The sequence below is a fragment of the Hyperolius riggenbachi genome, chromosome 7, assembly GCF_040937935.1.
Source record: "Hyperolius riggenbachi isolate aHypRig1 chromosome 7, aHypRig1.pri, whole genome shotgun sequence".
NCBI lineage: Eukaryota > Metazoa > Chordata > Amphibia > Anura > Hyperoliidae > Hyperolius > Hyperolius riggenbachi.
The window spans coordinates 235,517,315-235,542,859 of NC_090652.1; the positions used below are offsets into that span (position 1 = coordinate 235,517,315).

Below are 25,545 nucleotides of genomic sequence, written 5' to 3' on the forward strand. Positions count from 1 at the left end.
TTTTCTGCATGGGAATAGAGCTTAATGCCTACGGGCAGCACGGTGGCGTAGTGAATAGCACTCTTGCCTTGCAGCACTGGTTGCCAGGTTTGAATCCCAGTCAGGGCAGTATCAGCAAGTAGTTTGTATGTTCTCCCCGTGCCTGTGTGGGTTTCCTCCCACAACCCGAAAAACATAGGTAAGTTAATTGGCTAGACTACGATGGACATGTGATCACATGACTATAGCAGACAGAACTGATCCGGCTGCACTACAGATGCGAATAAAGCTTTCACACGGTGGGGAGCAGCGAGAGATTTAAACAGTATAACACCATAAACTAACTCAAGCCATATTTTATTCGGTTTTTAATAGAATCAAGGATTATAAACAAAAATAAAATTCTGTGCATTTCTTCTGAAGAGCTTTCCTCAACATCCTAACTAGATGACTGGGCATGTTCATGAGGATTGGACAGGGAAATCTTTGACACAGGCACACAGATGGCAGTAAAAGCACATTCCATAGCAAGTGAACACGGCTTAAAAACATAACAAAATTACTTATCTCTATATTCAAAAGAAAGCATCCCATATAAAAGCCCTCACCAGTTATAGGAGCCTGAGGTTTGGTCCAGCTAATCACAATCGTTGAGTCCTCAACCCGCTCAATGTTATATTCCGGAGGACTGTCAGGTGCTGGAAAACAAAAGAAAATGGGAGGTATGAAACAATGCATCAGGTCACTATAGAGTTATTGACATCTAGGCTATTCTAAACATGGCCCAAATATTTGTACATTGGAAGATTATGTGGGATGAATGGCCACACTCACCAGTTGTCTGAGAGGTGGATAAAATCAAGCTCTGCTCTCCCTCCTGGGTGATTTCGTACACATTGATGTTGTATTTACGGCCTGGTAGAAGGTCTGGGATACTGACAGAGGTTGCAGTATGGGGAAGATCTATATGAGAAAGAAAAATAGAAAGTATACCATCATAGAAATAAAGGTAAATACAAGTCCTCACATTATCTTTTCAAAGGAACAGTCTCCTCATGGACAGGCACTCTGATAAGGCGACTAGCTGGTAGACACCTTCAGAGGCATTATAGAGCAATAGTAAAAACTTTTTAAGATTAACAAATCATTTCCTGGGATTCTTTTTCTATCAGGTGGCCAAGATCTGCTACTGTCAGGTTTTTTGTTTTTTTTTTGGTTCTGGCAATAAGCCAACAGCAGGTGTCTTAAAGTGGCTCATTAACATTGTGACCTCTTAAAATGCCAGAAGTGCACCAGAGACCTTCTTCTTCAAATGCCAGAAGTGTGCCAGAGATCTCTTTAAAAGCGAGAAGTGCCTAAGAGACCTTTTCAAAAGCCAGAAGTACACCAGAGACCTCTTCAAAAGCCAGAGGAGCACTGGAGATCTCTGGATTAATTTATAGTTAATGAAGTTTTTAAGAGTGCTCATGTGTTACTGTATGTGTAGAAAGGGATGTGGGCTCCCAATCTTAAAAAGGATCCAAGTATCAACTTCACTAAATTCCAGGCAGATTATCAATACTCACCATATATACAGAACGCCAACATCTGCTCTGACAATCCTCTGGCAAAGCTGATTTACTAATAAAACTAGCCCCACACAACAGATACTCATACATTCGACATACAGATGGCATTCTAAGGCTTTACTCATACTTGCCTAAGTAGCGTTTCTCGTCTCCCTCCTCACTAAGCTCATATTCTACACGGAATCCTGAGATTGTATCAGATGCCGATACCCAAGACACGACAAAGCTGCTAGAGGTGATCTCCGTCACAGATTCTGATGTGGCAACTAATGGTGGAAGAGGAGTAGTATATCCAGTCTGAGATGGATCTGTAACAAAAAAGGAAAAACATAAATATTTAATGTTACATATAAATAATTTTTTTTTTTAATTTAAAAGAAATCTGAAGCTCATGTTGCACCGGCAATTTTGTCTCAGTGACTTGGTGCAGCAATATTGCTAACCGCACTTATTCCATTCTGACTGTACAGTATTAGCATCTCATGGACCTTCCCGAAGCCTCACATATGAAGTCTCTAAGTCTTCTATCATTGTGTTTTCAACTCAGCAGGCTGCTACAGACAAAGCACGGCAACACTGCACACATTCAAGCAGCAATAGCATAGGCAGGCCATGGACACAGGTCTTCAGACCGAATCCATACATATGCCATAAATACTCTTGTAAAGCTCAGCCAGCAGAAGCTGGCACTGAACGCTTTGAAGCCAGCGTACACAAGCCAAAGTAGGATGAAGCAAGGCATATATTTGGTAGATGTGATGAACTATTAATATCTACCACATATGGTTTATAACCTAGCTAAAATGCCTTATAAAAATATTAGAAATTGCAGCAGAGACAACTGAATATCCCCTTCCATGAGCTCTGCTACATCAGACGAATTTCAAGCAATATAGCCTCTTTTTTTGTAGCGCCTTCCCATGCCCATCCTCCTGTCCAGCTCTGCCACCCACTTGATCTCCAGATCTGAATTTTCAAATAGTTTGCTTTGTTGGTTGAACATTGAGGAAGCAAAAAATGATCTGGTCCGGATCTGCTTTTCTTTAAAATAAAGTCAAAATGTTCATGTTTGTAGCTAGACTATCTTTGATACAACTTCTCAATAAGAGTGCTTCTAGGAGGACTTAGATTGTGAGAGCGTGCGAGAGTGTAAAAAAAAAAAAAAAAAAAAAGTGGCAGAAAGTGCAATAGTTGTAGGGAAGGACCAATCACTTCAGCAACTGTCAAAATCAAACAATCCCAGAGGATGGTGGATTACTATTATTTATATAGCGCCGACATCTTCTGCAGCACTTTACAGAGTATATAGTCGTGTCACTTAACTGTCCCTCGGAGGGGCTCACAATCTAATCCCTGTCCATGTATCATGTAGTGTATGTATCGTAGTCTAGGGCCAATTTAGGAGGAAGCCAATTTGTAGGTTTTTGATCCAAAGTGATCATTTAAATGGTAGGGATTAAAAAAAAAAAAAAAAAAAAAAAAAAAAAAAAAAGGAATTTGCAGCATGCTTCTCTTCTGTATACACGGTTCACAGATGTAAGACAACCCGTTAAAGCAGGATTGTCACCATAGAAATAAAAAATTTCAACTGCAACTGGTTTGAGTGCATTAAAGGCTTACAGTGAACCGAGCACCTTTTTAGCACTTAGGACATTTCTATAGCACATGAAAAATGCATGCCAACAATCTGTTTCATTATTAAAATAAACTTGTATTTTACCTTGTATTGTACAATCAAAGGAGTTTTAATAGGCTGTTTCAGCAGCCTGACCGTCCGCGGAAATCTCAGGACACGAATGGTTTTCTTCTGGGTAATTAGCTCAATAGAACAATCTCTTTTCAACAACAAAGGGGGTGGGTAATTAGGAATGTTTGAAACCGACAATGTATTACCCACCCCCTTTGTTGTTGAAAAGAGATGGTGTTCTTCTGGGTAATTAGATCAATAAAACAATTAGTGTCATGAGATTTCTGCGAACGGTCAGGCTGCTGAAACAGCCTATTAAAACTCCTTTGATTGTAAAATACAAGTTTGTTTTAATAATGAAACAGATTGTTGGCATGCATTTTTCATGTGCTATAGAAATGTCCTGAGTGTTAAAAAGGTGCTCGGTTCACTTTAAGATGCTAATCCTGCATTCAAAAAACTCTCAAAACTTTTTCTGCTGTTATGGTTTCATCACATTACCTTAGGAATACTTGCCATTGCCAACCAGTTGCACGCTGGGGGTCTTTTTATCTAGAATATATTCCTCTTCCCTTTAGTTCCCCCACCTTCTAATAACATAATACAGTGCACTTAGTATAGACCTCAGTGGGAGTGCCTGAAGACTCTGGGAGGAGGGCAGGTAACTAATACACAATTAGCAAGAGGAGGAAAAAAAAAAAAGTGAGGGAGGAAATTATGTCAGGAGGTCAAAGGTAACCAAGATGGAAACTGCCTAGAATAGGATTCTCTGCTTCTTTATAAAATTCACAGGAATCATAATGTGGACAGTGCAATACATCTGTTATGCAGGTAGAACTAGTATTTATCTACTTATGTGTTTTTTGCTTCTAGGTTAGCATGGGTGTCACTAGTTCTTTAAACCATCATGCTGCTTTTACGAATGAAGGGGATCAAACAAACATGCGTTTACTTCACCATGCAGGGCAGTGGGAAAGGCTTTGTTCTGTGATGTTAGTTTAGCCCCTTATCTACAAAGCAAATCAGTACACGGAGCCAGGCTGACCTGACTTTAGATGTGTTGACTAGGGTGCCTTAAAGAAAGAATGTTGTAAATGAGTCATTTCTTTCATAGTTATGCTCTGTTAAGTATCAAGCCAATACCTGTTTTTTTTTTTAGCTTGAGTATCTGTATCAGAAGACATAACAGTACCTTATGCAATTGGCCACTACTGGGGTTTTTGTTCCTTTTGATCAGTAAATTTACATTCCACACAGATTCTTTGCCTTCTGTTCTGTCATACTGCTATCTCATTTAATTTACTACCACAGATTGTAAAAAAAAAAAAAATGTTAGCGTTTGTGGTCAATTTAGGACATGTTCTAGAAACATTTCTATCCAGTCTAAAATCGGATGCAAGATACTGTGTCTGGCCTACAATTCTGACCATGAAGCCTGCCCAACCTGCATTCCCAATCTTATGCTGGGAATACACCATACAATTTTCTGTTATTTAGATTTACCTGCCAGATAGTTAAATTTCCAACATGTTGAACTTTATCTATCTTACCATCTATCTGCCCAGCAATTAGGCATTGTTCTACTCTGGAGGAGATAAACCGAAGACAATGCACCAGAGAAAATGACCATTCTCTACAGAAAATAATCTAATTATGCATTCTAACAGAAAAATCTAAAGGGGCCTATACACCTAACGATTTTCCTGCCGATATACAGCAGATTCGATCACTGTGATCTAATCTGCTGTGAAATTGTTGCGCAAACGCTGACAGAACGATCGATTTCCGTCCGCAATCAATTGTTCCCGTTGATTCCAGTCATTCCGTCCGTGCGGAAGATTTTGCTCGATCGCCGACGGGTCGGGAGTGCGTCGATAGCGGCGTTCGAATGCCCAACGACCGACGCAATATAGCGACAATACATTACCTGATCCGGCCGGCGCGAGTCCCCGCTCTCCTCTTCTCCGCGCTGGGCTCCGGCAGGAAGTTTAAACAGAGCGCCCTCTACTGTTTAAACTTCCCCCGGACAGGAAGTTCAGTAAAGCTGGAGCCAAGCGCGGAAGAGAGGAGAGCGGGAACTCGCGCCGGCCGGATCAAGTAATGTATGCAGGGGCCCAAGCGTGGCCCAACAATTGATACAGCAGTGTGTATCTCCAAACTCTGATTGCCTGATGAAGCGGGCGGTTGACCCGTGAAACACGTTGCATACCTGGAGAGCTTATAATAAATTTTATTGTTTAGTTATAACGACTCATTGGCTGGTCATTATATACTCGAGGGTGGTGTCCACCTACCCCCCCCCCTTTTTAAACGTTTAACCATTTTATTCTAATTTGGCGCCTCTGTTATTGCTTATTACTCATTCATACTGAAATCGATTCACAATCGGTTTGCAGTAAAGGCAGCCATACGATCCCTCATTGATCAGATTCGATCAGAGAGGGATTAAAAACCCGAGATTGGGCTACTTACTTGTCCAAGTGGTGGAGGTAGTGGTGAAGTCAAAGCGGGTTACCTCCTTCTGTCCATACTGTAAGACGCTAACAAGCTGTCCTTCATATATTACACCGGGCTTCAATCCAGATATTGTGTAAGAATTCAAATGTCCTGGAATGGTGGCCTGCTTCCATTGAACCTGTCGGTTTTTCTGCCAAGAAAGAAAAAAAATATGTATTAATACAAAAGCATAAATAAAACATACTGATAACGTGAGCTCTAAACTATTAGCTTAAAGAAATGCCAGCATTAAAATAACTGAATAAAGAGAAACAATTGTATCAACCTTCCTTCTCCTAAAAAATGGCTTTGGATATGCCATAATTTTAGGAACACAGTTACAGTATTTGTGTGCTTAGCACTGTACGTTCACATCTATCTCATGTCACCTCAGTATTCCTTTACAGAAAATCTGTACTCTAAAATTCTGACAATAAAAATCATACCATTCTATGCCTTATGTTCTCCTGGGCCCCTCTGTGCTGTTTCTACCACTCCCTGCTGCAATCCTGGCTTGTAATTCCAAGTTTTAGGCAGTGTTTACAAACAAAAAGACATGGCTGCTAACCAGAGTGTGATACGCTGAAAACAGCTCACTGTGTGACTCATACAGAACTTGGAGAGGGTGTGTATAGCTTCTGCCAATGACAAGCAGTGCTGCACATTCCACAAATTCCACCCTGAGCCCGACAGAGGAAAGATAAGATTTATTACAGAGACAGTGCAACTAGAAAAGGCTGCAGTATGCCAGAGCACATTAGAACAGGTATAGGAACTTATAGGATAGAAGAAATAAGGCTCAACATTTTGTTACAGAGTCTCTTTAAGCATTGAACAGCAAGACATCCAAATCTGTACCCCTCATCGCTGGATGGAAAAATATTGCAATGATTCAAGAGACTGAACACACAGATCCCAAGATTAACATAAGTGCTATTCCTCCATCAAATTAGTTAATCCATTTCAAATCTTGTATTAGAATTTTAACAATCTCCAAATCACAGTAGAACCTGACTACATCATCCTCTACAATAATCCGTAAGTGTCTTTGCGTCCCGTCCCTGTGTCCGTGCGTTTGTGCAGCACGGACAGCCGTTGGGACAGGAGGAGGATGGGGCCAGGGGGAGTGTATGCTGACATGCGGCGGGAGGGGGGTTATGAGACAGGCCTAGAGCCTGTTATATTAATGGGCTTAGGTCTACTAATATTGTAAGTCCACAATCATCCCTGTTCCAAAAAAACAGGGAGCTCGAGACCTAAACAACTTCAGACCAGTGGCCCTCACCTCTGTTGTCATAAAAAAAAAAAAAAAAAAAAAAAAAAAAAAAACTTTTGAGAAAGCGGTCCTAGCCCTTTTAAGCACTCCACTCTGCACCGTCTGGATCCACTCCAATTTGCATACAGAGCTAATAGGTCCACGGATGACGCTATCAATATCTGCTTGGAGTTCATTACAGACCACCTGGACAGACCGGACTCGTATGCCAGAGTACTCCTCTTGGACTTCAGCTCGTCATTCAACACCATATGCCCACGGATACTGCATGATAATCTCGTGTAACTTGGTGTCCACCCCACCCTCCGCTGCCGGATCACGGATTTCCTTATGAACAGGTCCCAAATTGTGAAACTTGGAAACACATCATCCAGCCCAAGAACAACCAACACGGGAGCCCCACAGGGATGTGTTCTGTCACCTTTTCTGTTTTCACTTTATACCAACAACTGCACATCCAAAGATAACTCCGTCAAAGTGATCAAATTCGCAGATGATACCACAATTGTTGGCCTTGTTAGGAAGAACGATGAACGGGCCTACCTCCAGGAGGTGGAAAGAATCAGCCACTGGTGCAGCGAAAACAAGCTAGTGCTCAATACCACCAAAACTGTGGAAATGGTCATTGACTTCAGAAGGCGGAGCACCACCACCCCCCGCCCGATCTATATTAATGGGTCAGAAGTCAGTAGAGTCTCCAGTGTCCGTCTCCTGGGCACGACCATCACGGACGATCTGAGCTGGAAAGCCAACACCATCTCAACCCAAAAGAAGGCCCAGCAGAGACTCTTCTTCCTGCGGCAACTAAAAAAAGTTCGGTATGGCCCATGAACTCCTAAAGTCCTTCTACTCCGCCACGATCGAGTCTGTCCTCTGCTCCTCCATCCTTGTCTGGTACGCTGGGGCCACAGCCAGCGACAGATACAAAATCCAGAGGGTCATCAGAACTGCAGGGAAAATAATCGGAAAGCCCCTTCCCCCTCTGGAGCTCATTCATGAGGCCAGGATGTGTTCCAGAGCAACAAGGATTGCCAACGATCTGTCGCACCCAGGCCATCGCTTCTTCCAACGGCTCCCGTTGGGGCGGAGATTCCGGGCCATCCCCACCAAGACATCAAGGCACAGGGACACTTTTTTCCCCACAGCGGTGAGACTCTTGAACTCTGCACGAGCCCCTCGGGGTCCCCCGCCACTCAATGTAGCACCTACATAGTCTGACACACCCAATGCTAATATTAGTGTTCTACTTCTCTGTGCTGCTCCTCTTGCAATGCTTCTGTATCTGCTGATGAGTTGCTTTTACTGTCATGTTTTAGGATTACTGTTGATTACTTCATTTGCTGTTTTTTATTGCTCTCTTCTACTGTCAGTGTGTCTTTGTAAACAAAGTCTTATGCTGGGAATACACGATGCGTTTTTGCGTTAGTTTTTGCCGTCGTTTTCACTTTCGATCGATTCTACTCTCGATTCACTGCTCGATTCCCCTCTCGATTCCTTATCTTTTCTTATCAATTACATTCACTTGAATGAGGAGAATCGAAACGAAAGTAGAATCGACCAGATCCAACAGGTTGGAATTTATCTATCGAACCCATCTATCTAAAGTAAAAACTTAACGTGTATTCCCAGTCTAAGGTGTTCTGTGCTGCTAAAACCAATTCCGGGCATGACCCAAGTCATGCTTGGCGAAATAAAAGGATTCTGATTCTGAAGAACAGATTAGAATCTCTTGATATTTACTGCGTGGCCTCTTCTGTTCCACTGCTTCCTGTTCAGTAAGGAGGTGGGGACACCTCTCCAGGAGTGACAGACACTTTCAGTGGAGGGGTTAGAATAAGAATGCAACTAGTTCATATTGCCTCTTCCCATTTTCTGTCCCCAGCACCATCAGTTTTCATATAAAAGCCACAAAGCAGAATGGCGCACCCAGAGGTGGCTATTGAGGGAACGTCTCTAATAAAGGACACAGGCAAAGAAGAAAAAAAAAAAAAAAAAAAAAAAAAAAACACACACACACCTCTCTCTTGAAAAGGCCCTGACTCTTTTCAACACTATCCAAAACAGTAGACGTTCCTGAAACTAGGCTTTGAGATTGCCTACAGAACGCTTAATATGCTTGCTGGTATGGCCAGCAAATGCAATGCTACAGGCAATGTAACAAATAAATTAGCTATATACTGTGTGGTGCTTTCACGTCTCAGAAACATTATATACATTTATTACACGCTATAACGGAGAAGAAAACTTTTGCTTTCCAAAAACAAACACAGGAAAGAGCTGCAGTCAGCCAAGCCCCAGTACAGACACCTGCTGTTTTATTTTAAATGGCCAAACAATCACACACTCAATGACTGCAGCAGGGGAGCAATGTGGGTAGAAAAAATATATATGATACCTACTAATAACAGCAATTCACTTTTAGAGCACAGACCTTCAGGCTTACAAAATAAGAATGTGTGGTCAGTTTTCCCACAGCAAGTGATAATCCCCAACCACAAAGCACAGAGGAAGCAGCCAAGAATCTCCACTATCAGACCTGCCAGCCAGGGATATCCAGACAGTCCAATACTTGAAGATCTCAAGAGGATTTTTCCAAGCATTCCATCTTATCCATCTGTATTTCTCGGTTTGCCAAAGACAATTCAAACTTCTACTTTTTACCCATCCATACTTAAGCAGGTCATAAAAAGTATGAGAGCAAACAAAAGCTAACTAAATACATCCATAGGCTCTTCACTGATAACATAGTTGCTTCAGGTATGCACAACCACTGTAAAAAAGGTAAAATTTCAACTAGTTTCTCGAGACCATCAAAGCTAGCTATGAGATCTAGAAAGAAAAGTCCAGATATATCACCACTGCGACATTCGCCGGTAGATAAGTTATTAACGGTAACCTGAAGCAAGAGGAATACAGGAGGCTACCATTTTCATAATCTGATAGACAATAGTGCTGGTGCTCTGCCTCTAAAGCTTCATACACCCACTAGATGAAACTGTTAAGGCTGTAGTGCATGACAAGGATTTAATGAGAGTACAGTGACCCCCATCGCCCGAGAGCATTGTTCTCCCCACTCATCCCAGCTGCCCTGCGCATAGAAACAGAGCAGTTTGCTAGCCTACAGGCTAGCAATGTGTCTGTACAGCCTCAGCACTGCAATGTCGCACGAGGCAGTGGCGTAGCAATAGGGGGATGCAGTACTTGTGACTGCACGGGGCCCTTGAACCAGAGGGGCCCACTAGGGGTCCTCCATCCATCTTATTAGCTTTCCATTGGTGCTATGCTGGTAATGAACAGCTCTATATGCGCATTGAATAGCGGTAATCTTTAAACTGTTCCTTTACTCTAAATACACCTCTCTGACACTGAAGCTATCCCTGGTAGGTTTTGGGGCTCCATATCAATAAAGTGCTTGGTGTCCCATGTTAAACTTGCATTGGGGCTTCAAGCTCATTGGTTACGCCACTAGCATGAAGGATCAGTTTTCAATCCCCGCCAAGCGAAATGCCTCCTACAAGTATAAGAAGCTTAATACTTGAAGTCACTGGCACAGAATAAATTGACTGACTCTATCCCAAGTCCACTGACTGCAAGGCTGTTGCAGGTGTGTGACTCAAAAACAACTTCATTCAAAAGCTAAGCTTGACAGCCAAGCAACTGGCATAGTTTATAAAGGAGTTAAGATGGCAGCCTCTAGAATACTCTCACTTCAAAAAGAATTTCGCTTACCTGGGGCTTCTACCAGCCCCCTGCGGGGCCCTGGCCACGGGCATCTTGTTCGCGCGCCCGTAACACGAACAAGGATGCTCACAGTGGACGTTAAGTTAAACTTTTTTTTAACCATCTTCAGATCCGCTTTAAGTTAAACTCTAGAGTATCCATCTAAAATGGAGAGATCAGTTCTGTATACAAAGCAAATGTATATTTAGGTACAGATGTCTGGGAGTTTGCTACCGTGAAACAGAACTCATAGAGGTCTTACAGTATCTATCAGTACAGTATGGATTGTTTAGCTTGGCCAAGAATGTCTGAGGTACTAAGACTGAAAGGAGGGGGGGGGGGGGGCAATGTATTTAGAAAAAGGTCAATAATGCTAAGAACTAGTCTCCCAAAATAGACATTCACAGAATGAGGGCATGCTTACCGGTTTCCAGCGCAGAATGTAGTGTTTGATGTGGGACTGCTGAGGGGTGGTCCACTGGATGGGATGAGAGTTGGGATGATTGGCACTTTCTGTGATGATCACTTGGACTGGTCCACTTCCAGCTATTTGAGAAAAATAGAAGAGAATTTTAAGCTAAACCTAAGAAAAATTCAGGTTACATACCATGTTGTTTAGCACGATCTACATGAATGTATACAAAATACAAGCCAATTGAAAATCAAATACGGTACATTAGTTTGAATTTAGTCCACAAAAGTTTTACTACAAAAGAAAATACTAAAACAGCTGCAAAAATGTTATATATTAAATTTTACATTGCTGCACATAGCCATTGTGCAAAGTTTGAACAAAGTTGAAGGGTACTTTGGCTGCTTTTAGCCCACATCACCACAGTGTTGAAAGACCATATTAATGGTTGACTTATTTTAACATTTAACAAATAGGACAGAAAGCAAAGGTAGACAGGAGCATAACATTTGGTTTATGGTTCCTGGAAGCTCTGAGGATTGCAGTAATGGTCACAGGAGGACAATAACCTGTCCTTCATCCTACATTACAGTGTTACATGCACTAGTGACTTGGTTTGTTGTTTCGATGAGCCAAACACTCTTTTCTACTCCATTAAATAAAAGGTTTTATGCATTATAAAAAAAAAAAAATCACAAGGAAAAAAATAAATGAAATATTACATGGGAAGGAACGAGGCTGGCAGTGCCATTCACCAATTCCTTTGCCATAGCAGTAGCACTGGTAACTGACTCCATTCGCAACCTTGTCCCAGGAGTCGCCAATCTGGTAGAAATTTTTCGTTTCAGTATCCTGGCATTGATCTGAAGCATAAAAATAAAGTGACTTTTTTAGACCTAAGAAAAAAAAGCAGTCATAAGCAGTCAAACTAACAAGTTTCATAAAAGCTTGGTACAACAGTCCACATGCAAAAGAAGCAATCCTATAGGCAGTTATCCATGCAGTAGGGGTAGTGATCTGCTAAACCCAGAAGGCATTCAAGGAAATATTTTTTCCAGACTTGACAACTACCCTACACATAACTGGATACCCAATGCTTCAGTTTGCTGTGATACATTTACTTTGATTAGGTCTTGTAAACCAGCTCCCCCCTCCCCCCCAAAAAAAAATTATAAATATTGAATTTCATCCAAATGGTTAATTGAACCATCAACTACAAGCGATCACCTTGGGCAATAATAATCCAGCATGTGTACATCGCTTTGGCCTTTCGTTTTGCCCAGATCGAATTTTAGAAATGTAACAGAATATAGTCTTTCTCCGATTTCACTTTATGATATTAGAACCACAGACACCACAGGTGGTTCAAAATGTGAATAGACCCAAGGTGAGAGACAGAAACTGACATTTATTTTAAACAATGCACATTGACTGGCTGTCCTGCTAATCCTCTGCCTCTAATGCTGGGAATACACGGGTCGAATTTGGTGCTCAATCGTTTTACTTGCTCGAACATGTCGGAAATTATCTATCGAGCCATCTTAATGGCTCAGAATCGAGCCGTGTATTCCCAGCATAATGCTAGGTACACACCATACAATTTTGTGTTAGATAGATGGTTTTACAGACAATTTCCATCATGTCCAATATTTTTGATCGTTTTTCTGGTCGATTTCTCTTAAAAGTGAATGGAATTTGATAAGAAATGGGAATCAATCGGAAAATTGAATAGAAAAAATGCATTGTGTGTACCTAGCATAATACTTGTAGCCATAGATCCTGAACAAGCATGCAGAATAGATGTTTCTGCTAAAAATCTAACAAGATGAGTTGCATGCTCGTTTCAGGTATGTGATTCAGGGCTGGTGCACACCAGAGCGGTTCTGGAGCGTTTATAACGCTTGCAGGGGGAAAACCGCTTGGCTAATGAAAGTGAATGGGATGGTGCACACCATTTTTTCCACAAACACGGGGGCTGCAGCAGTTTTTAGATTTCTGAAGAGTTTCTGCCTCAATATAGGAAAGTGGAAAACCGCTAGATCAGAGCAGTTTTCCAGGCGTTTGTTATAGAAGCTGATCAGTAACAGCTTTACTGTAACAAAATATGACATCTGCTACGCAAAAATGCTCCAAAAAACGCTAGGCATGTTTAGAAAACCTCTCTAAACATGCCTATCTGAAATCTGCTTCAAAAACCTCTAGCGTTTTGCAGAACTGCTAGAGGTTTTTGGTGTGCACTGGGCCTCAGACACTACTGGCCAGAAAAATCAGCAGGACTGCCAGGCAGCTGGTATTGTTTACAAGGAAATAAATATGGCAGCCTCCATAGGTCTCTCACCTCTGGTTCCCTTTTTAAGTGTTTGCAGTTCTGCACTACTTGGGTATTCAATGTAGGAGACCTTCTAGGGCGCTTGGCATAAATTGTGTTCTATACTTTTCCCTTACAGTCTGAAAAAGGTGGGCTGAGATTTTCCAGCCAAAAGAGAATGCTCAGTGTTTATCCAGAAACAATACCACCCCCAGTTTAAAGCGGCCTCTTTGTACTGTAACCAGGGAGATATCAGCTCATTGAATATTAGCCAAAGAAAACACTTTGAAACTCCCAGTATTTATCAACCACTGACCTAAAAAAATAAACTGATCAGATGTTATCAGTAGCTTTGCCCTCAGCCACCCCCACAGGGACCCTATCCAAAATGAGTCATATCGCTTTGGAGCATTTAAAAAGGAGATCTAAATACTGACAAACATTTTCACTGTTACTAGACTACAGAAAACAGAGTAGCATCACATCAGCATAGCTGTTTGGCTTAAAGAGGAGCTGTCAGCCATACTATCTCAGAAAAAAAAAAACAAAAAAAAAAACCCCATACAGCAAGTATTTATCTAATTACGTAACATATGTATTGCACTGTCCCCATTTTGATTTTAGTGATATGTCTACAGAAAAAAAAAAAAAAAAAAAAAAAAAAAAAAAAAAAGAAAGGAGGAAAATAAAATCCTTCTTAGCCTTTCCCATTTTAACTGTGGCTATTTCGAAAGCCAATCCTGAAGTCATTTCCTCCCTCATTCACACTTGAGGAGTTTGATTTTTTTTAAGCACTGGCGATTTTCAAAAATCACCCTGAAAGCGCTTGTGCAATGATTCTCTAAGACAGTTCACATCTGAGCGGTTCGTTTCAGATCCGCTAAGCACTGCATGTACCATTTTTGAGGCAATTTTGCCTCAATAGAAGGTATAGGAAAAACGCAAACGCTCACAAAATCACTTTGTATAGTAATTGCATTTGTGTATTTTAAGAATAAATACATTGCATGTATTATTTTCTCATTCAAAAGTGTTCACTTCCTGACTTGCATCAGGAAGTAAATAAAAAAAAAAAAAAAAAAAAAAAAAAAGGTCCTCACAAAAAATCCAAACGCAAAACAATGTGAACGAGCCCTCTCCTATGCCTTATTTGCCCACCCTTCACTATAGAAAATGCATTGTGTCAGCATGAGAGATATTGGCCAATCAGAGAGAAACAGAGGTGTTGGAGGGGAAACAGGAGTAAAAGAGGCTTCAGCCAATCAGGCTGCATTAGTTAAATCTGAGGGGAAGTGGAGAAGCATAAGAGGACAACCCAGCATGCCCTGCAACTTCCTTTTTGTGTACCAAATGTTGTGTGTACCTAATAAGAGACAGGTAAACTGGGGAATGATCATTTATCAACAAGAAAAGTAATAGTGATTTTAACTTTTGAATTGCCTGGTTAGCATCCTTACTACTTGTTCACCAGATAAAGAATTGATTTTTAATTTTATGACTGACAGTTGCACTTTAAACCATTTAAAAAGGCTGAAGATCAGCAGTCAGGCAAGTTTACATAAAGATATCAAAATTACACATTGCGCAGGTCAGGCTTCCGAGAAGTAGGATTCCAGTGTTGGAGATGTATTGGTTTTACTCTTTGAGCAAACAAATCTCAACACTGAAATTTGGTTATATGTTTAATGCAGAGGATGGTCAGTTCCATTCCAAAAACACCCTAAATTGAACAAGCCACTGTTTAAATGGACTGGTAAAAGGTTATTTAGACCCCTTACTAAATCTATAAAAATACCAACCTGTCCACTATGTGCTGACACAACGGCCCATATGCAATTCACTTTTTCACCTGAGTTTTTGCCTAGGTGATATTTTTACAACTGGTCATAAAATGCCTTTTAAAATCACCAGCAAGCAAGCAAATACGCAAAATAAATTTGATAGTTCTTTTTCACCAACTTTTGCGCACATTTTTACATAGTTTACAGAGAAGATGAAGAGGTGAAAAAGTTAATTCCATATGGGTCATGGTCACCACTCTTTATTCTTTGCCTAGTGACAACTTCCTGACAGCAACAGTTCTTAGCGCTGGAACCCACTAGAGTGATTTAGGGAGCGAATCAAAATGCTAGTGGATTTCCCTAAATGCTCAGCTAATGTTAATAAATGGGACGAATCCCACCAGAGCAATTGCGATTAAAAAAAATTGCGATGAAAAAAAAAAAAATGCAAATGATTGCCAAATTCATTTATATTGCTGTAAAATGTGTAACATGAAAATCACTGCATTATTTTTCCATTGCGAACATAGAAATATTGGCAATGAAAACCACACCGGACACACATGAAATTCTTTATAATCTAAATACAGTTTTGCTCATAAGATTACATACCCTGGCAATTTTATAATTTAACCATTTTTTCATATGAATGACAACACAAATTTTTTTTCTTCTTATACTCATGGTTAGTGGTTGGCTAAAGTCATTTATTGTCACACAGCTTGTTTACCCTTTAAAAATCAAGCACCTTTTCTGACTGAATACTAAGTGTATTTTCCCTTAAATGAAATCACTACTAGCTTTGTGGCATACAGACTGCTCAGAAAGGTCTCATATTGCTATATAAATAACTGTCTCTAGTGAAGGTGCGCACAAATGCACAATTACTAGTGATGGGCTTACGAATAGCACCACCGCTACAGCCACTCTAGCCCACTTGCTCTGCTGTTGCATTTCCAGTGGAATCGGCTCCTGACCGTCTCACGGAGCGCTGCCATCATAGAGACGGCAGAGTGAGTGGGCTTCAGCGATGGGCGAGTGGCGTGAATGGCAAGTCCATGCAGCGAGAAGTTGGTAAGCCCTTTTTTGTACCAGCAGTCACTGGTTCTTAAGGGGCAGCATTCATATTCTTCTCACTTCAGTTGTCCTTTAAATGCTTACAAAGTAAAATAAAGTTTTCCACTAACACCTAAAATGTAGAGCCAAACACGAGCCATTTCAATTTTCTAAGCAATAGTGGAAAGTCACTTCAACATTCCTAAAAATTGCCCAGCCACAGAAAACCCCAGCAGTTGGAGGAAGCCCAGTCTTCTGCATGGAGGTGCGTGTTCCATACTGGTCAGCAGAGTAAAGCGGGAATTATTACTCTGCATGGAACGATCTACCTTTTGTAATGTTACAGCAAGTGAGAAACAAGCGAATAGGAGGGGACGTTTAAGATAAAAAAAAACTGTATTCATTGTTTTCTGCAGTTCAGATACAGAGAATTCTTAAATTCTCGTTTTCAGATACATTTCAAACTGTATGACATACGTACCCACAGCATCGCACTTCCATCTGCCACGCCCTTGACCAAAGCACGTGCAGTTCATCAAGTGCCCTTCCTCATGATACTTGGTGAAAGAATGATTTACATCATAGGTGACTCCATCCACAATACACTGATCTGTCCAGGGGGAAATAAAAAAAAAAGACATACATCAAGGTTCACTGGTATCTGCAAGAGATTTACAGCTTTCATGACATTTTACAATACACCATTGGTATTTTGTTTGGCACAAGAGAAGTGGTGTCACTATACAGATTACTGTCGCTTGGCCAGTATGTCCCGCCAAGTGCAGACATTTCCCAAATGGCTTTACATCTAGCCTAAGCTGCTAAGTACATACACAGAGCTGTATGCCAGCCTTCAATGCTTGTTTAACTCTACATAAAAGTGTAAACTGGCAGCAGAAATGTGTTTATCCAAAAAGCCATCTAGACAGCTTAAACCATTCTGGCTAAACTTTCCAGTTATCTGAAAGCCTTTAAATGCACCAGTTATACATTGCACACATTGGACAATTCACTTAAGTGCTTGAAAAGTTTGAAAATATGGCCATAGACAGTATTATCCCAAAACCCTCCTTATTGGTCACCCAGGCTTCCAATGATTCTATGCAAAAGAGGCCCAAGGAAAAATGGGCAGAAAAGCAGTAATAGAATATTGCTAATTTTACCAATATTCTACTATATCCCAATTCAACCCTCCCCTATCTATACCTAACCCTAACTTCCCCACCTACTGCTAACACTAACCACCACCCCCACACACACGGCATTTTGCACTGGAGTTTGGTTACAGTATAGCCAAACTCCAGGGAAGTACTTCTCCCAGCATGGTCCCCATACTTAAGAATTCCTCTGTCTATGCCCCTTATCTACAGTATATTCTGGCGTATAAAGCCACATCTACACGCGTAGATGCGGCCGCGATGTTCCTTATCAATCGAGCCACTGATGCGGCTCGATTGATAAGATCCGACAGGACGGATCTCCCCACCGCCGATTCCCTGCTCGTTCCCCGCGAGGGGACAATGGCAGGAAATCGAGCGGAAGATAAGCGGCGCGGGGACCAAATCCGGCGGCTAATCGAGCCGCCGGATCGCCGCCTCATCTACGCGTGTAGATGAGGCTTTAGACTACTTTTTTTTTTTAGCAATCTCTTCCCATTGCCTGCCCTTTGCCTTTATCTCTCGTATGAGCACACAGGGCGAATACACTTATTTTAGTAGTGTGAGAGAAGGGTTAGAGCATCTTTACTTCACTGTTGAGATTTCAGGTTTATTTCACTTCCTGTCTCAGTGACAGGGTCACAAAGAACAAGTAAAGACCTCAGTTAGCTGAGGTGAAAGTTTTCATCAACTGACAAATATAAAGAACAGATGCAAGTGTACCTTTTAACTGGGAATAGGCAATGCAGTTCCATTCACCACGGCCATTGCCAACACATGTACACCTCATCATGTGACCCTGGTCGTGCATTTTGTCCCACTGATCACCAACACGGTACATCACACCCTCATTGGTTGTACAGATTTCTTCATGAGCTTCAAAACGGGTAAAACAAAATTATTGTTACAACCAAGGATCGCACCATAAATAAAACCCACCCACTATACACATACAAGGACACAGCTATAGAACTACAGGCATCAGGGATGATTCAATTTATTGAAATTGTCATTCATGTAAGTGAGCTGCATATAATCCTACAAAGTTTTATTTTTGTCCATTCGTAAGCATTCCTCACCTGCCATAGGGCAGAAGCCAAATTTCTGGTCAACATCATAGTCTAGTGTGGTGCCGCACCACTTCATGTTGTCACGACGCCCCTCGGATGTGCAGTCTGTGTAATTGCGGTTGTTGTACAAGAATGGAAAGTGACAGAGAGCCCCATTGGAATTACCACCTCGTGTCTGAATCAGGGCTTCATAGAAGATAGAGAAATATAAAAAAATTGTTAAAAATTTTGAAATCTTAAAAACATTCACTGCTTTTTTACTCTTCAAAACAGGTTATACTAAAACAAGGTTTAAATGCATTTGCCTGGAACCAACAGATACCTTTGTAGAGGGAAAAAAAAAAAAAAAAAGACAGATCTGCCCTTGGAGACCTACAGTAGTTCTACAAATGCCATTTGCCAATCAGAGGCACAAGTTCAGTAATAGCAACTACTAGGTAGCCCAAAAGCAAGGGTTCCAGTTTGCACCTACCCTGTTCAGCCGGGGAAGTGGGTAGGGGATTGAGGAAATCCATGGGCACTCAAAAGTTTGTACAGAACAGTGTTTAGTATGGAATGTGTGTCCCAGTATAAAGGAGGAAGAACCAACATTTCCGTATTCAAGAACACTTACAGTACGCTCATCATTTCAGATTCACTGCCAAATGCTATGGCTAACTTGAAAAAAAAAAAAAAAAAACAATGCTTAATTAGTTTTCCAGTACTGGGCCCTTGGTGCTGTAAAGCACCATAGTAATTATATGGTAAGTGTAGTTGGGTCCTTGTTAGCAACTGAAAAACAGCAAGTAGGAGGATCAGTACTATATAGTCAAGTAACTGGTATTTTAAGAATAACCATGCAATGGGTGGCATTTTAACTAATTGCCGACTGCTCCACGCCAATTGGCGTGAGCAGTGCGGGAGCCCCAGGACCGATCCACGATGATTGGCGTGAACGGCTGTCTATGGGGCAAGCAGGAGATTGTGCATGCATCTCCTGCTTGGAAGGAGGAGCTCTACTCTGCCTTCAGTCACCGAGCGGCGGAGACTGTTAGACGGCGAAACCGCCGTCTAATTACTTTGTACAGCGCTGTGATCTGCAGCAGCGCTGTACTGGGGACAGATGTGTGACATGGCTGTCCCCTCTGTCAGTGCGGAAGTGATCCGCTGTCATAAGCTGAAGCCTATGACAGCCGATCACGCTGATTGGCTGGCGGGGGAGGGAGCGAGCAAAAAAAAAAAAAAAAAGTAGTATGTACAGTATATATGCAAATATCAAAAAGGTTGACTACAATGCAACTTACTCCGCTGCTCTGTGCAGAAGGTATACTTCTGGTCTTCATCATAGTTGGAGGTTGTTGCACACCATAGCTTTCCATCTTGGCGACCTTCTGTTGTGCAGGAATAGTAGGTTTTGCCACCATTGATGAATGGGATAGCACAAGGCTCGTTATTAGAGTTGCCACCATAAGTTCCAACTGCAACTGTTTTGGAGAAGAACAAACATGCGCAGTTTAAAGGACTTCAAATGTTAAAAAAAAAAAAAGTGAAGGAAAAAGGCTGCACGGTACTCACTGCTTTCCTCACAGCTGACTCCATTGCCAAGGCAAGTGCACAGCATCTGCTGACTTCCCTGAGTTTTAACCCATTTCATTCCAACAGAGAAGAGGACTCCACTGTCTGCCACACACTGATCGACGTCTCGCACAGCTGGGAAGATGTTTATTTGTGGACCTACACCAACTCCTACATAGGGAAATACATACACATATATAACAATAATGGAAAAAAAAACAAAACAAAAAAAAAAAAAAATATAAAACCTTACGCTAGGTTTCCTCATTTGTTCTCAGTTTAAAGTGGACCTGGTCCTCTTGCACAGGACATAAGGAAAACCCGAGAATTGCACCCTGTATGTATTTGGGGAGTGTAGCCTGTTTAATTCCCCCTCATCTGTGACTAATCACCACTTTAATTTGATCTCTCAGCTGTGTCAGCTCAGGAATCTCCTCTGCCATGGCAGAGCAGCTAATTTGTAAACACAGGATGTTAACCCTATGTCTTCTTCCATTAAAGCAGAAAGTATACAACACAGATTTATAGCAGGATTTGTTTCAGCTGTAACAGAGTTGCTTGTTTGTTACAGCTTACAGGTTATTAAGCTGTTGCTTATCTTTTAGAGCAGAGAGGAAGTTCTTAGTTCAGGTCCGCTTTAACAGATCTTTTATCTTTAATGGAAGCATTTCTTCCACGCAGAGTCTATGTAGAAAAATGATTCTTATCCAGCTGTGGGGAAAAAAATCTTGCAGAGGAAATATGAATTGAGAGAGATGCTTTGAAAATGCTAAATTGTCTAGCTGGTCCACTGCCTCTGATGGATTCTGAATCACTGACCCAGGACAAGAATGCAGATTAAAGATTCAGACTCCACTGCCTGCAGGCTTATTGCAGGTGTGACTCAACCTGTGAAAAGATCAGCAGAACAGACAAGTAGCTGGTTTTGGCAGCTCTCTAAATGTTGGGGTTTTCAGCACGCAGCTGTCAGATTCGATGCTACTCCAAGAAGGTGTCTGTTCCCTTAGTGGGCAGGCTTCAGTATGGACGCTGCACTAATCAAGAACCTCGGCACTTGAGAAACAGAACTTGTTTTCTCATAACTTGTTTTTAACCAAGGTATTTACTTGGAATTCCGAATATGCAAATCTGACTCAAGGTGGCCACACACTATACAATAAAATGAGGTTTTTGTTTTTTTTTGAGAAATCTGATTAAAAAAAAAAAAAAACACTTTTCCATTTTTTTTTTCAATATAAAATCAGGAGTAGTGGATTTTTCTGATCAATCTTAAACATTGAATGGTAGGTTGTCAGTTTCTTAAAGGAAACCTCAGGCAAAATTAAAAACAGATTCTTACCTGGGGCTTCCTCCAGCCCCTGGGAGCTTGAGTATCACTTGCTGCGGCTCCGCTCTCAGCGGGTCACACGGGGGTCCCTCTGCATCAGCTGCCGACCTGCCAGCTTCCTTTAATGTATAGGCTGAAATACTTTTCAATATTTTTTTTTTCATAGGGGGGGGGGGGGGGGAGAGAGAGAGAGAGAGAGAGAGAGAGAGAGAGAGAGAGAGAGAGAACATCTGAGTGGTATATTGGTCAGATTTTTCAGATTGTGACAGATTGTACTTCGTGTATTGAAAGGGAGTAAAACAAATTATTATTAAATAGCGTGCAGCCACCTTTAGTGAGTGAACGAAATTTAGCAAATCAAAACCTCCAGCTGCATGAAAAGGAACTTTAGGTGAGTGGTATTTAGGCTGCCATATATACACTTCCCTTTAGAAAATTACCAGTTGCCTGGCAGTCCAGTTGATCTAGCATCAGTAGCGTCTGAGCCACAACCCTGAAACAAGCATGCAGCTAATAGAGTCAGAGCACCTGATCTGCTGCATGCTGGTTCAGAGTCTATGGTGAAAAAAGTATTAGAGACACAGGATGAGTACAGCCAGGCAACTTGCATGGTTTAAAAGGGGAGATAAATATGACAGCCCCCCTATCCCTCTTAGCTCGGGTTCCCTTTAAAGCCCATCCTTGGCTAAAATGTAAAAGATGAACTGGGGGAGGGGGGAGGCCAGGCCACTATGGCACAACTTAAATAAAATACACCCTTTACCATTTATTTATTATTTTTTTAAACTTTGCAAGCGCTACTAACCTCTTGTTAGCTTAGCCATAAAAAAAAAAAAACAATCTGGAACTCACCAGAAGCAGAGGAATGCCTCTCACACTTCCACTCCCCACGGCCATTGCCTGTACAGATACACTGCAGCATGTTCCCCCTGGCGTCAGTCTTGCTCCAGGTGTCTCCAATCCGGTAGGAGGTCCTCGTGTCCTGGTCGTTACATCGGTCTAGAAGTAACATGGATGGGAAGAAAATTAATCAGGGAAGGTCTCACTAAGTGAGCAATGCTCGCAATACTTGCTATAAACAGACTACAAATTCTGTGAGTTTTTTTTGCAAAACCAAGCCAAACAAAATTAAAAAAAAAAAAAAAAAAAAAAAAAAGTGTGAAACGTACGATTTATGTATTAAAGCATGGACCAGGAGTAATATTAGAGCCCTACCAAACAAGGATTAGCAGCTACTGCTATTGTAGTCACTGACTAGGGTTTTTAGATTTTTTTAAATTTAAATTTAGAGGGGGTTTAACGGATGTTCTCTCTGATGTTTATCTTATTGTATGAGATAGCAAGAGGAGCTTTAGCCGATGTCCAACCAATTAATTTGAATCAAGTATCTTGCACAGAAAAGTTCTGCCATTGAGCACCTACAGGGATAGAAGATGGTCTGCGCTCACACAAAAAAAAAAAAAAAAAAAAAAAAAAAAGCGCACTGTCATCTGCAGACCCTGGCCAATACAGGTACCAAATTTTTGCTTACAATGCTTACAATTAAAGCCAAAAGGTCAGGGACCTTGTTCTTAATGTATTTATTCGCATTGTACATTACATAACCAGGCTGTCTGTCATTAGGGAGGTGAACAAAAAAAAAAAAAAAAAAAAAAAAAAGTTGTCCTCCTTTATGCTACTCATGTCACTGCAGGATGCCAAGTACACATGAGAAAGAGCAAGAGGCAAATGCAAGTCTGCAGGTCACCAGCTACAATAAACTGCTTATGCATTTTACTATTTTTTACAAAATGTTTATGAATGCATTCTAAGATGTCCCTGAACTAGGCCTTTAAATAATTTACTGACTTGTAAAAAAAGCAATCTGTATTTGACAGTAATTTTCAGTGGGCATGCTGTATATTCTCAAGGCAGTCAAGGATTTGTTGAATAGCCAAGATGGTTTCTTTCATCTACAACTCTGGAAAACACTTCAGAGTGTGTAGTACAGAAGACAACTCTGGTGACTGCACAGAAGCAGCAGAATCTTATGTGACTGAAATGCATTATACAGTCATTTACATTCCAAGAGAGGAGCAGCAATGTAAATTGTTTCCAAATGGTGTAGGAAGCTTCTAGATAAAAATGTATTGCACACATTTTATTCAAGATGACAAAATGCCTTCAACACATTCCACTAGTAAACTTCTACCCTTAAAAGCAAGAGCAGATAGGAAAAAAAAAAAACAAAACAAAAAAAAAAAAAACACCTTTACTACTTATTTATAACTGCTGTTCTACAATACCCAAAAGCAACCAGAGCAAATCTCAGTTACAGAATCAGGACAGACCTATCGGTCTTCTCCCTCGTGATCAAGACAGAAGCTTGTGGACCTTTAGACAAGACCTAGAACATTTATATTGTGCTGGTGGACTCAAAGCGCCAGAGCTGCAGCACCTTAGGGCAACCAGGATCATTAGGGAACCTTGCCCAAATACTCTTTACTGGTTTGATCCAGAATTCACACCTTGGTCAAAGGCTTTAAAGAGACACTGAAGCGAAAAAAAATATATAGGATATAATGAATTGGTTGTGTACTATGAATAATTACTAGAAGATTAGCAGCAAAGAAAATATTCTCATATTTTTATTTTCAGGTATATAGTGTTTTTTCTAACATTGCATCATTCTCGAATATGTGCAGATTACACAACACTCAGCATTCAAAATGATTCTTTCAAAGCGGTCTGTGAACTAATGACCTCTCCTCTGGCAGAGGAAAAGTAAAAAATTAAACTAACAGTTGAGAGAATAAAAGTCAGAAAACAGCCCTCTCCACGACTTTGAAAGTCGTAGAGCTTAATGGCTTTTTTGTATAGAGATAACAACTGGAGTTTCTTAAATCTTCCTGTACTGGAAACAATTAGACTGATGTAGCTGATCTTAATGTTTTATTTCTTAGCTGTACTACACATACAAATCATAATATCATAATTTTTTTTTCGCTTCAGTGTCTCTTTAATCCCAACATCAAAGGCAAGAGCCTTACCAGTACACTATCCAGCTGACCTTTACTGCATGGTGGTACAGCATTTTGTACCATCCAGGTTCACCCACACACTAATTGGGTGAATGAGTGGCTCAGTAGAGTCACACCAAAGCTCACCATTTCACTAGTAATGCACAAACTCATAAATGGAGCAGGAGATAGCTTTGTAGCATTTTATTATCCTTCTAGAAAATACAAGACATAGGGATACCAACAGCCCAACAGTGTAGTAGCCCGGTCTGTATGGGGAATAATAAATGAAAAAGGGTAAATCGCACACTCTGAGGCCGGTTTCACACCAGCAACTGGATGCAGTGTGATCGGAAGATCGCACCACTAAAAAACAGGCATTGGAGATACCCGCGGTAATGCAACTTTTGACAGCAAGCCAAACTATAAGTGAGGCTCTCTAACACTCCCTTCCTGCGGCAGAAATACGCATAGCAAGCATGTGTATCGCCAAAACGTGTGCCAATATCTGTGGCACCATTGACTTACATTTCTTCCGATCAATGCACGTCGCTGCTGATGTTGACCGCCATGGATGGTGGGGAATGAAAGAATTCAGCTTCCAGCAATTGCAGGAAGCCTAATTATTGTGTTTTATAAGTAACTTCAGCTCAGTCTTCTGCCGGCGACGAAGTTACTCCCTGTGCGCTGCTATAGCCGTAATTCCTATTATGGCCTATGGTGGCGCCGGCTGCGCCCAAATCTCCTGTGCTGAATTCAGTGTTTGGACAACTGGCATTCACCAAAAAAGATTGATCATTTATTCAGCAAGTAAATAAGTAACGTTTTGTAATAACCCACATCTTCAGGACAATATACAGTCCCTCTGTCCATAGTATCATATATGGAGCACTTGACTATGGGTTATGTACTTAAAGGAATACTGTAGGAAGGGGGGGGGGGGGGGATGAGTTGAACTTACCCAGGGCTTCTAATGGTCCCCTGCAAACAGACAGACATCCTGTGCCTGCGCAGCCACTCACTGATGCTCCGGCCCCGCCTCCGGTTCACTTCTGCAATTTCAGACTTTAAAGTCTGAAAACCACTGCGCCTGCGTTGCCGTGTCCTCGCTCCCGCTGATGTCACCAGGAGCATACTGCACAGGCCCAGTATGGT

At 41.3% G+C, this 25,545-nt stretch overlaps 1 protein-coding gene across 1 annotated transcript in view; it reads right to left on the minus strand.

Moving 5' to 3' along the window:
- Window positions 1–25,545, minus strand: part of FN1 (fibronectin 1) — a 90,303-nt gene that overhangs the window by 62,877 nt on the left and 1,881 nt on the right. The window contains exons 2-13 of the mRNA XM_068247367.1: window positions 22,244–22,390; window positions 20,065–20,235; window positions 19,794–19,973; window positions 18,520–18,696; window positions 18,164–18,316; window positions 16,765–16,893; window positions 11,861–12,001; window positions 11,151–11,272; window positions 5,707–5,881; window positions 1,679–1,855; window positions 814–942; window positions 588–677 (exon numbers count right to left, since the gene is read on the minus strand). Coding sequence (XP_068103468.1) covers window positions 588–677; window positions 814–942; window positions 1,679–1,855; window positions 5,707–5,881; window positions 11,151–11,272; window positions 11,861–12,001; window positions 16,765–16,893; window positions 18,164–18,316; window positions 18,520–18,696; window positions 19,794–19,973; window positions 20,065–20,235; window positions 22,244–22,390 — 1,791 coding nt within the window. The remainder of the gene's footprint in view (window positions 1–587; window positions 678–813; window positions 943–1,678; window positions 1,856–5,706; window positions 5,882–11,150; window positions 11,273–11,860; window positions 12,002–16,764; window positions 16,894–18,163; window positions 18,317–18,519; window positions 18,697–19,793; window positions 19,974–20,064; window positions 20,236–22,243; window positions 22,391–25,545) is intronic.